Here is a 12,071-nt window from a genome sequence, read left to right as displayed (position 1 = left end):
CTGAAGTTTCAGGCACATACCTAATTAGGAAGTCGGAAAGTGTCCGTTGCATTATATTAATCGTGATAAACAAAATACAGTTCTCGATTGTTAAAATAGATAAATGTGCATACGGGAAGATAACGCACTGGCCAATTCAAGAAACAAGTGATCGTTTTCTATGTGTGTGAAAAGGAAGGCGTGTTGACAGATTACTATCCAAGGAAAAACAAAGTTATGAAATCAAGTAGAGTTTTATTTCATTTGAAATAGGTGCAATTTTTTCAGGCATGTGACATTAACTCAGCTTTTTTGGGGATTTGTGTCTCCAAAATGTCGTGTCCCCCTTGTCCCATTTGTACCACGTGTTCCACTTGTACCACGTGTCAAGTGGGAAACGTGGTACAAGTGGGACACGTGGTACTAGTGGGACACGTGGTACAAGTGGAACACGTGGTACAAATGGGACACGTGGTACAGTGGGACACGTAGTACAGTGGGATACGTGGTACAAGTGGGACACGACATTTTGGAGACACCCATTTCCTCCGTCATTCAAAAATCATGCTGCCTTAAATATAATAATATAAAGGTATAGTTTCAGTGTTGTGTTCGTATTAGTCAGAGAAAATGAATATTTCGAATAACTAGGGGTTACTATGAATCTTTTCGTTATATTTATTAAATTAATCAATTATTTTCAATGCATATATAAGTAGCCTAGATTCAGCTGAATATTCATTTAAACTTAAATAGTCAAAATTTCAAGTTTCTACGAGGCCTCCTGTCTAAAAAAGACAGTTTAGCTCTCTATGGGCAGGGGTGTGCAACCTGCGGCCCGCGGGCCACAAAAAGAAATTAAGCGGCCCGCGGAAAAGTGCCAATTTTGAATGGTGTGCAGTCCTCGAAACGAGTTTTTAATTTAGTTTAATCTGGCACGTGCGAGTAGTACTGAGAAGCGTTTCCTAGCATACTCATATTCAAGGAAGCGAGCGGGCAATCCATTACTAGTAAATTTATTATCTTATGCTACATCATGAAATATTTTTTCGTTGCCCTAAATTAGGCGGTATAATTTCTAGAGCATATGATATGTGCAGGATGAATTAACGTTTAATCGATCGTCACCAATTAAATCTACGACCGAGTAGTTTATATAATTTTTCATTGAATGGTGCAAAAAATAAGCGAAGTTTTTCCATATATTCGGGGTTCGCGACACCCCATGCTCCTTTTCTAGTCCTTCCCTTTCCAGTCATACAAGAAGTACGTGCTGTTCCTGCGACTAAAACGCCGTTTCTTTCCACTACTAAAGGCTTGGCGAAGCAAGAAAACCCAGACGGTCCTTTTGGAATATTTTCCGGTAAAACGAACTCTGGGATGTGAAGAAAGTCTTGAACCTAAAGCAATCAAAACAGAATTAAAAACGAGAGAATTATATAAACAAGGGTCATGGAAAAAAAAAATTAATAACATTGATTTAGTTATTTAGTTCATTTCATTTCTGTGCGTAGAGCATTGTAATAATATAAACAACTTGTATTTATCAATGAAAAAAATAATAATAATGAAATGCTGCTTTAAAGCATCTATCGTTGAATTTGGGTTTTTATCTCTAATTCCTGCAGCAATTACATTAATTTGATCTTGGATCATAGGTATTGGTCAAATTGTTTATTTATCTATACTCACCTCTTTTATGACTTTAGCAGGATTAGCTATAAGTTCCTCACCGTCTACGATGTATATATCACTGTTGTTGAACACTTTATACCATCTGATAAAAATATTGAAAATAATTTCAGTAGAATAGTGTCAAACTGCTTACGATGGTTTGCATATTCATCGATGCGTCACGATTGTCGAAACGAAATAAAATAGTCCTGCATTATATTAAGTTTTCATCTTTATTGGGGCTGAGAATAAAACCTCAAAAAAAAAGAAAGAGCAAAGCTCAAATATACTGACAGAAGGTCCAATAACTAACGGCAGTGTCGAAAGCCGACGCGACCAATACGGAGTATAGCACGGAGTTCGCAAAAGTATAACGTCACGCTTGACAGAATGGAATCGTCGTTTCCATTATTCTAAACTAAAAGTAATAGCTTACCAACAGTTTATAACACTGAAAATTGCAAAGATATAGGTCCTGTAGTTGAGGAGAAACAAGATGAAAAATACAAACAATAACAACAACAACTAAAATAAAAATATCTACTACCTTAGTAAATGATAGTAATACAATCCAGTTGTTAGTATATGGTTAGTACTGTTTTTTTCAAATAACTGCTCAATATACACCATCTCCGATTCGCTTTCATTCATTTTTGCAGTTAAATTGGCGGAGTAGAGAAGAAGGTCATCAACCATTTGTTCAAAAGTTGTTTTTTCTTCAAGATTATGCATCAATGTCTGTTATAAAATGTATTACATCAAAATGTATTACTGAAATCATAAGGACCCGGCCATGCTTTTTTTACATGTTGTGGGGAAAATCTGAAAAGCAAACTTTGAAAAAAATTAATTTAAAATAGCAGTCGTATTAAAGTAAATGAACTTCTTCAATACCAAAGCAAAAGTTTAAACACTAATGTCAAATCTATAATTTTTTCACGCTAAGCAGCATTCTTCTAAATGTCTTGCAACAATAACTATAGTGTTAACGAGACAATAAAGAATATAACAATAAGACAGTAATTCCCCCCAAATGGACTGGAATTCTAAAAACAAAAACTGAAATGTCTATGTACAACTAGAGGTGCTCGATTCAGAAGCATCACGGGAAAATACAATATGAGTCGATAGAATTTTACCTCCTGGAAATAATCGGAATATGTTCGTTTGGTAGGATCGCACAAAACAAGTAAAAGTTTGGCTTTAGGAACAAGTTCCCGAAGACGTTCTGGTACCGTGAGTCTCCAGTTGAAGTAGGCCGGTGTTTTTTCAAATGATATTTCATGAGGTAAAACTTTGGCCAACATAGGTCTAAACAAAAATATTTTAAATTAGTTGACGGTTTGTTTGATACACATATCAATAAGGCCTTTGCCTCGATATGTTTTGGTTTATAATCTAATACGTCACGTCTATGATTTAATTTAGTGGTGTCCTTAGACCAGCAAATCCATGCCCAAACAAGCTCTCGACTTTGGGATGATTATTGAAACATTAGACAGTGTTGGAAAAATATTTTGAAGTGGAATGCTTGGCGTGAATTGACAAATCTATAAAATGGTGTCATCAACATGTGTTTGTTGATTCAAAAATCCAGTTTATTTTCCCAGGAAATTCTTATATATATATATATTCACTGCTAAAAATGGGGCAATAACTCAAACTTTAATTGATATAATATTAAAAGTGGTATAAACATTTTCACTGAAAAAACATTGTCAACGAAAAAAATCACGTTTCCTCAACCTAAGTCATAGTTTTAAGTCAAAACGACGTTTAATGGTATAGAGTTCGGATTCGAGTCTGCCTTATACATATGACGTTAAAAATTGTATTTAATTTTTATTCGTCTGGCATTACAGATGTTCATGAAATTAATTTGATTTAAAAGTTGTTCTAAACTTTCTTTCGCCCAATAATCCCATATCGCATAAAATAATCGTTTCAGGTTCGAACAGTCACCATAAAAATTAATTACAATGAAAAAAATTTTACGTGTATGCTTTCAGGCCCAGTTTGTATAAATACGGTCGTTCAAAGAAGTGGGGTTCTTTGGGTGCTACTTTGATCATCGGATGCATACGAAGTAAAGACCTAAGAGCCCCTGTTCCACACTTCTCAACCCCGATTCCAATGACATCTGGTGCACGCTGAACTGCTGGCTAAAGATATGAAATTATATTTGGATGTGGAGCAGAATAAAATAAAGTCATTTGGCTCTGCTCGTACTGGGAATCACAAAGAACGTGATTGACATCGCACCGCGATGGTATTTGTAGGTGCAGGTTTGAATCTAGTAGAGGATAATTCCATCGGGCCACGCGGTTTGATTAGTTAGCCATCAACAACTATCGATTAAAAATAATGATTACTTTTCAGTAATTTGCTTTTTTGGAAAGAAAACTTCGCACAGTTAATAATCATTTTAATGATAATAAAAAAAACGGAGTCAAACGAATTCATTTACGCTGTCCGAAAATTAAAAGTACTGAAACTTGTTTAAACGGCAGAGACCAGCATGCTTAACAAGAGAAGAATACTCGAATATATGGACATGAATGCCACGAGCCCACAACACAGTAGTGGCCTACCAGTATTGGTATCAAATCTTTCACAGTAGCGGTGGTCTTACCGACTTCGACTGATTCGAAAATTTTTGAAATAATTAAGTAATGTTCGTCTAGCGACAAATGTGAAAGCGAAAATTTTGTAGCAATTGGTTCAGTAGAAAAGCGATTTTTTCACAACAACAACATAATAATAACAAAGCAAAATATGCCTATTCATTTTGTGTCCAATACTGCCAGGCCATATCTACATGACTGGGCCAGTTTCTATATATTATATCCCAGTTTCACAAATGATGATTGTGACATTTTTATGCATTGCTAATTGGATACGTAGTGGACCCATGGATCGTTTTGTTCTTATGATGTTCTTGGTATTTTTTTTCCTATTTATCGTCATAAAAAATATCTTTTCTCTTTAACTACCGGACCAATTGCTTTGAAATTTCCAGTGGTCAAAGATTAAAGGCTATTACTTTTATTTATCGAACTCTGCTGAAATTCTGTTGTTATTATAAATGATGGATGGAAATAAATAACTGAAAAGTTTTGTATGATGAACCTTTTTCACAAACTTATCATTTGTCAAAGGAATTACAACAAAACTTCTCTGGTTGCGTTTCTGTATGATTTTTTTTTTTCAAATTTGCGTTTGCAATGGTCAATGTCTATAATTCGGAATCAAATTGTCCAATACGACGATTTTGGAAACATAAAAAATAAAAGTATACCAAATTGAACAGTTGAATTGAATTGTTTTTCAAAATATATTGTAGTGGCAAACCTCACCTTTTGAAAAATTTTTGATAACGTTCTTTTTGCTGCTTCATATTCAACTAATAGTTTATCGCGATCTCTTTCCTTTGTTGTTTTTTGGTAATCTTTTTTGATTTCATATTCAATCCAGTCTTTTTCTTGAATAGTTCGAAAGAAATTATTATATTTTCAATAAAAATTGAATAATATTTGGGATTTTTTAGTAATCGCTAAAGCGACCTTGTTAGTCTTGTCGGTCGGTCACAATGTTTCATCGCATGGCAGTTTTGAATGTTCGCGCTTGGGAATAAACATAGTGACATTCTGGGATATGCACTTTAGAAATAGTGAAAGCGTCCTTGTCAAGATCGCATTCGCGTTCTGTTTGTTGATATTAGATGACAAAATCTCCTGCCGAATCATAGAAGTAACTGAGTCTGCGAGGTGCAAAAATAGCCTAATCAACAGTCAGACGCATGCACTATGACAGTGTTTCCCAAACGCTGGTCCGCAAAGCTTTTTTTCCGGTCCTCTAGAAATTTCGTTGTTTTGGTGATGTCTCAATCGCTTTACCGGAGACGAGGTTTCGTTGGTTTATTATGCAAATTCTCTTCCGCCGCATATTGCGACATCTTCGCGACGTCTTTCGCGACATCTTGGCGCCGAGTATTCGAGTAATCACACTTTTCGCCCTTTCGGTTCCGATTCATCGCGAATGCGCTCCATCAAATCTCGCAAGATTCGGAAACCTAAAAATCGGCACGCGTGCTTTCCTGTTCTGCGTGCTTTTCCCGATTAATACGACTAGGACTATTCATCTAAAACGTTTTGCATATTTCTTTGTTTAACTTTAAACCATAAAGCAGTCAAGAACAGCATAACATTCCAGTAAGGTATGAACTTGTTGCGACCCTGCAGGTGGTCACGTGACGCGCAAAAAAGCATGGGCCGCATTGATCTTTTCCAGAGACACAGCAGGATTTTGATCCTGGTACCAAGTTACCGGCGACTTTGTCATTGTAATGTAAATTTATTTTGTTTGAGGCGTCAATTAACTGCAGAGGTATCAATATGATGAACCCCATGAAAAATACAAAGCTTGATTAAAATTGTGATTCTACTTCGCAGTCCAGACTTAAAAAAGAATCACTGTCACGATTTTGAACATCTCTTGATAACGAATACTCATCGCTTAGCTTTCATCACTAGCTTTATCGAAACGAAGCAAAGAAATCGGCTGCACGCCGCTGCCGAGCCATGTGTTGCAGAGACATCTTTGAAGTCTCGCTTGCAATCCTATATTGGAAACGAAACAGAAGCAAAATTCTTACTAGCGTAAATTTTGTTTCACGCATTTCCATTACGAATTTCATTACGCAAATATATGGTATTCTCTTATGTTTCACCCATTTCAATTTTTGGCCGGCACATTATTTGATAGTTTTTCTTCTTCGTGTGCAATGTTTTCAAGTGTGCCTTTTTGTCTAGAAACATATTGAGTGCCCGACATTGCTTTATTTTACGCAAATATATGTTATTCTTTTCTGTCCCAGCCATTTCAATTTTTTCTGGTCCGCGAGTACATTTAATTCAATTTTACCGGTCCGCCAGGGTAGAAAGGTTGGGAATCACTGCACTATGACACCACAGCCAGTCTATGTCTGTGCTAACGAGCTAAGCGCGTTGACAAGTCGCATCAAAGATAGGTAGGAATCAATGAATTAGATATTAGAGAATAAAAACTTGGTAGTTGGTACGTATTCAAAATATTTTGCTTCTTACCTTCATATATTACTCCTCTTTCTGGTTGATTCATGATATAATTCCCATATATGATAAGCAATAAAATGAATGCCACAAATACAAAGGAAGTGATCCACATTCTTCTATTGAAGTAAACAGAAAATCCAATCATTTTCAATCGTTGTACAAGACTAAACGCCATGATTTATTTATAAAACAAATTCATCCGTAATTACAAACTTGAACTAGGATAATTCGATTTCAGCAAACTTATTCAGGTTTCTCGGCTTGCTGTCAAACTGCTTCAAAAACGGCTACATCTCGTCGTGGATTTTATCTTTGTACCCTGCGGGCGTACATCGTTAACACTAACTTCTCTCCTATTTATTCTCTCTCCTATTTCCTGTTTCATTTGATCGGAGAAGGGGTGAACCTAGTGATGTCATCAGTTTTCGGTCACTCCGATACATCTGCAAACCATGTCGGCCGATAATTGTCACCACTTCGTACAATTACATATTGAAAACGAAAAACGTTCAACCTATTTTCTGCCGATAGTTTCACATGTCGAATTCCGGTACTGAAAGGGACAATCGCGACTGTTAGTGGGGGAATTAATTACATTCGTTGCATTTTGACTGGGGTAGTGAATTTCTCGGTAACGGGGTTAACTTTCATAATGATTGTAGTATCGTTTTGTTAGAAAAACGTTAATTGAGAAAACGTTAAAGAACTCAAGTTCAAGATTGTTATTTTACACATTTTGGGTTTTAGGTCGTATATGTAAAATTGCATATAGGGCAGTGATTCTCAACCTGTGGTACGCGTACCGGAACATGATCAGGTGGTATGCGAGCAGTTTTGAATTATTGCAACAATTAAACTTTTGAGTTGGCTAAAATATGCCGACAACGCTCTATCTTCCATACTGTATGTATTCGCTGTACGGCCTTTATGCATCTTTTCCCGGGCATCAATTTCCTTGTTTATTTTCATAACCATAACCAATTAACAAAAAGTCAACAATGATGTAACAATTGCAATTTCTGCAGCCGCTCAGACACTTCCGCCCCTCAGGCAGATAGGTATTCAAGTATGGTTGTAAAGTAAACATTGCCTCGTTTTTGTAGTTTTGCGGGTTATTTGCCAGTTTTCAGTTGTGTTTCGAAAAAATAGTTGTGAATTAAATATCTTGATTGTCATTATGTCTCCAAAGGAGCATCAATTTAGTTGCTGTAATCAAAAATGAGTCTCGTAAATGCTGCGATAGACTAGTCTAAACTAAGCTATCAGTGCCTGTGAACGTCACGTGATTGATTAATTTTAATGAAATTGACGGTTTCAAACACGTAAATAAGCTTTTGGGCGACAACACATGAAAACATTCTCAAAATGAGTATAAATTTTTTGCAATAGTAAAGTATAGAAAGAATTTGTCTGGGGTCAAGGGTCGGGGAAACGTTCTATGGACCAGCCTAGTCTTTAGACATCGCCCTCGCCTGCTATTGTCGAATCAAGATGGGCTTGCTTTTGTTCGTTTTGCGAATTAGGTCACAAAAGATGTAGTGCGACATTATAAAATGCCCCCATAGAACGTGTCTTTTTGCCATTCTTCCCCACGCCAAAAAGTTTTTTTTTATCGGTGGTACGCGGACAGAGTAAAAATCAGTAAAGTGGTACGCGGTCAGTAAAAGGTTGAGAACCACTGGTATAGGGGAAGTGCTATTTTGTGTCATCTTGCTATTTACAAATGTGTTCCGACTGTTCAATTTCTTACTGATGCGACGTAGTAGAAGCGACTAAATGCTTAAATGAATGACAATTAATTGTAATAAAACGGATCGTGGTTGTTTTTATATACGGCAATGACGCATTTTCTACAATCAAGCGTAGTATGCCGCCGATATTTAAATTATCTAGCATGTGGGTAGCTTCCGTCTGTCTACTTGGTACAAATTATGCGGTTTACGGTGATTTTACAAATTGACCATGTTTGATAAGTCGATTTCTCACATCCTTTGAGTGACTGCACGTGAAAGCATACTAACCTGTCTTACAAGCCTTACCTAGGGTTAACTATCACCAATTGCATTTACGCTAATAAATGAGTGTAAAGTATTGTGAATCTCTTTTTCTAATAATATCGGAAAGTTTATAACAGCCATGAATTATTATTATTCTTGTAGTCCAACTCATTCCCAACGTCTTCCAGATAAACTTATTTAGAATGTATTTATGCGTGGATATGAAATTTTATAATAAAACAACATCCGGATCGTACATAGTCTAAAAAAAAGTCTACTTTAGTCTATACTTCCAAATTTTAGAGGGCGATTGAAGTTGTCAAGACTTGGCTTTTCAAATAAAATATATTTTTATTTAAATTGCTATGTTTCCAAGCATTTCTTTTCCTTTCACATTTAAGCCTTGTAGTGAAAGTAGTACTTCGGGGAAATTCATTTAGACAATTTTCAGCTTTTTGTCTACTTAGAGTTTAGACATTATTAACATAGTAGAGCAAAAAAGAACAATAATTTACAAGAAGTCGCAACCGGATGTACTCTAGCACCGGGTTTACTCAACTGGCGGACCGCGGTCAGAGTCCGGACCTTTCGAGTGCTAAATTGGACCGCAACTGCTTCTTGGCTTTCAATACATCGTTTCGTTTTATTTCACACTCGTGATGTATTATTCGCTAACCCACTGAGGAAAAATGTCGAAGTAATAAACGTTTCCCAGAGCATCGACTCGCTTGTTTACTCAGCTTGCATTGGCTGATCAGCAAGATGTCAATGGTGACGTAAAAACTGAAGTTAACAGTCGCTATTGACACTTTCAGTACCGGAATTCGACAGCTGAGCACACGGACGCCAATGTGAGACTATGGCAGAAAATAGGTTAAACGTTTTACGTTTATTTTTCAATATGTATTTGTATGTAATGGTGAAAATTTTCGGCCGACTTGGTTTGCATTAGTTAATTCACCCACGCTTGATGTATCAGGGTGACCGATAACTGATGACATCACTAGGTTCATCCCTTCTCCGATCAAAGGAAATACGAGCGAGAATACATTGGAGGGAAGCTCTCTCGTTTTCACCGCGACACTCAATGGTAATAATTTAAAACTTGACCATGGCACGGATTGTCTTAACGATGTACGCCCGCAGGGTACAAAGCTGACATTCATGGCGAGATGTGTCAGTTTTTGAAGCAGTTTGACAGCAAGCCAAGAAAGCTGAAGAATAAAGTTTGAGTTTGCTGAAATCAATTTATCCCAGATCAGAGTTAAGTTGTTCTTTACGGATGATTTTGTTTTACACAAAATCATAGCGTCTAGTTTTGTACAACGATTGAAAATAATTGGATTTTCTGTTGCTTTGAGCAATAAAAGAATTGACTTCAATAGGATAATGTGGATCGCTTCCTTTGTATTTGTGGCATTCATTTTATTGCTTATCATATATGGGAATTATATCATGAATCAATCAGAAGGAGGAGTAATATATGAAGGTAAGAAGAGAAATATTTTAAATACCAAGTTTTTATTCTTTAATATCTAATTCATTGATTCCCATCTTTGATGCGCCTCGTCAACGCACGCTGCTCGATAGTATAGACGGGCTGTGGTGTCATAGTCTGCATACCGTCTGACTGTTGATTAGGCTATAGCAGTGGTGCACGTACCGTTCTATCAACGGATAGTTAGAATTAAGATAATAAGAAGCTATGCCAATTAGCAACATACAAAGATTGCGTCAGGTTACTGTAACGTCTGGCTGACTGTAGGTCCTTATTTTTGCACCTCGCAGACTTAGTTACTTCTATAATTCGGCAAGAGATTTCGTCATCTAATATCAACAAACAGAACGCAATTGCGATCTTAAAAAAGACATGTTTGTAAACGACCTTCGCCATTTCCAAAGTGCATATCCTATAATGTCACTATGTTATATATCATTCAAAACTGCCATGCGATGAAACATTGTGATCGACTAGTCTAGACAGACTCTACTCTAGACTTACAACGTCGCCTCAGCGATTACTAAAAAATCCCAAATATTATTAAATTTTTATTGAAAATATATTGATTTCTTTCAAACTATTCAAGAAAATGGCTGGATCGAATATGAGATCAAACAAGATTACCAAAAAACAACAAGGGAAAGAGATCGCGATAAACTATTAGTTGAATATGAAGCAGCAAAGAGAACGTTATCGAAAGTTTTTCAAAAGGTGAGGTTTGCCACCACAATATATTTTGAAAATAAATTCGATTGAACTATTCAATTTGGTATACTTTTTATTTTTTTGTTCCAAAATCGTCGTATTGGACAATTTGATTCCAAATTATAGACATTGGCCATTGCAAACGCAGATTTAAAAAAAAACAGGAACGCAATCAGAAAAGTTTTGTTGTAATTTATTTGAAAAATGATTTACGTTTGTGAAAAAGGTTCATCACGCAAAACATTTTAGTTATTTATTTCCATCCATCATTTATAATAACAACATAATTTCAACAAAGTTCGAGGAAATATTCTACTTCGGTTGTTGATGATCGCGGTAGCGCTTTACCTATACCTACTGCCCAAATCTTTTGTCAAACATCCCAATGATCCAGTTTTCGGCAAACTATTGTCGCTAAGCCACTATAATCCGCTTAATAGTATAGATTTTTGTACCCATACAATGACATCAACAGCTAATAATAATAAACAAGGAAGCTGTGCTCAAATATGTGGACACTAAATATTTTATCATCAATACACCGAAAATCATAGACGGTAACTTACCAATACCTGTATTGGGATACCGTGACGGCACGGGGACTGTCATAGTTTTTCCATGTCGTGTGACAATGATCCAATTTTCCTCATTGAGTTTCAACGTTAATTGAAATACCAACTGATCCGAGTCTTACCAGTACCTGTATGGGTCTGGTATAGGATAGGATAGGATTTACATAATTATCCCAATGGAGAAGAAAGCCGATAATACGGTTTAATCATATGGCGAACCACGGGCTCCCGTCCGGTTACCAGTCCGGGTCGGGTATGGAATTAGTTAGCCAGTTATTTGTTTTCGGAAGCATGGACTTGATGGTGGAGGAAGCCGTAACTGACCAGCGGTTACATTAACCACCTTACGGCGGCGAGGAGTCCAGCAATCCTCTCGCACATGATCATCCCCGCATGAGATTCGAACCTGCGATCCCACGAAGGGTAATCAGAGATGCGGTGGCGAGCGTATTCCTAACGCTTAGCACGATGCGCCACACCGTTTGGTACCACATGCACTTCTAGTTGGCCTGGCTCAACAATTTTGTCAACAACAGCATAGGTCAATCCT

The 12,071-nt window shown here is 36.7% G+C and overlaps 2 protein-coding genes across 5 annotated transcripts in view; one reads left to right on the top strand and one right to left on the bottom strand.

The window, feature by feature from the left end:
• Positions 1-979: 979 nt before the first annotated feature.
• LOC120346665 (heparan sulfate glucosamine 3-O-sulfotransferase 1-like) lies at positions 980-7,019 on the bottom strand. The gene is made up of 7 exons (XM_039416455.2): positions 6,759-7,019; positions 5,010-5,134; positions 3,649-3,815; positions 2,793-2,964; positions 2,201-2,391; positions 1,672-1,756; positions 980-1,379 (listed from the first exon to the last, which is right to left on the bottom strand). The coding sequence occupies exons 1-7, from the start codon at positions 6,919-6,921 to the stop codon at positions 1,104-1,106; spliced, it is 1,179 nt and encodes a 392-aa protein (XP_039272389.2). The 5' UTR covers positions 6,922-7,019; the 3' UTR covers positions 980-1,103.
• A 2,699-nt stretch (positions 7,020-9,718) lies between these two features.
• The window catches only part of LOC120346826 (heparan sulfate glucosamine 3-O-sulfotransferase 1-like), a 7,685-nt gene continuing 5,332 nt past the window's right edge, over positions 9,719-12,071 (top strand). The window contains exons 1-2 of one of the 4 annotated variants that reach the window (XM_078114989.1): positions 9,719-10,232; positions 10,831-10,955. In XM_078114989.1, coding sequence (XP_077971115.1) covers positions 10,133-10,232; positions 10,831-10,955 — 225 coding nt within the window. In that variant the 5' untranslated portion in view covers positions 9,719-10,132. The remainder of the gene's footprint in view (positions 10,233-10,830; positions 10,956-12,071) is intronic. The other 3 variants (XM_078114990.1, XM_078114991.1, XM_078114988.1) reach the window with 3 other exon arrangements.

Source organism: Styela clava, chromosome 8 (assembly GCF_964204865.1).
Source record: "Styela clava chromosome 8, kaStyClav1.hap1.2, whole genome shotgun sequence".
In the NCBI taxonomy this organism is placed as follows: Eukaryota; Metazoa; Chordata; class Ascidiacea; order Stolidobranchia; family Styelidae; genus Styela; species Styela clava.
The sequence above is the reverse complement of the archived record's forward strand: the minus strand, read 5'-3'. Positions and strand labels throughout refer to the sequence as shown.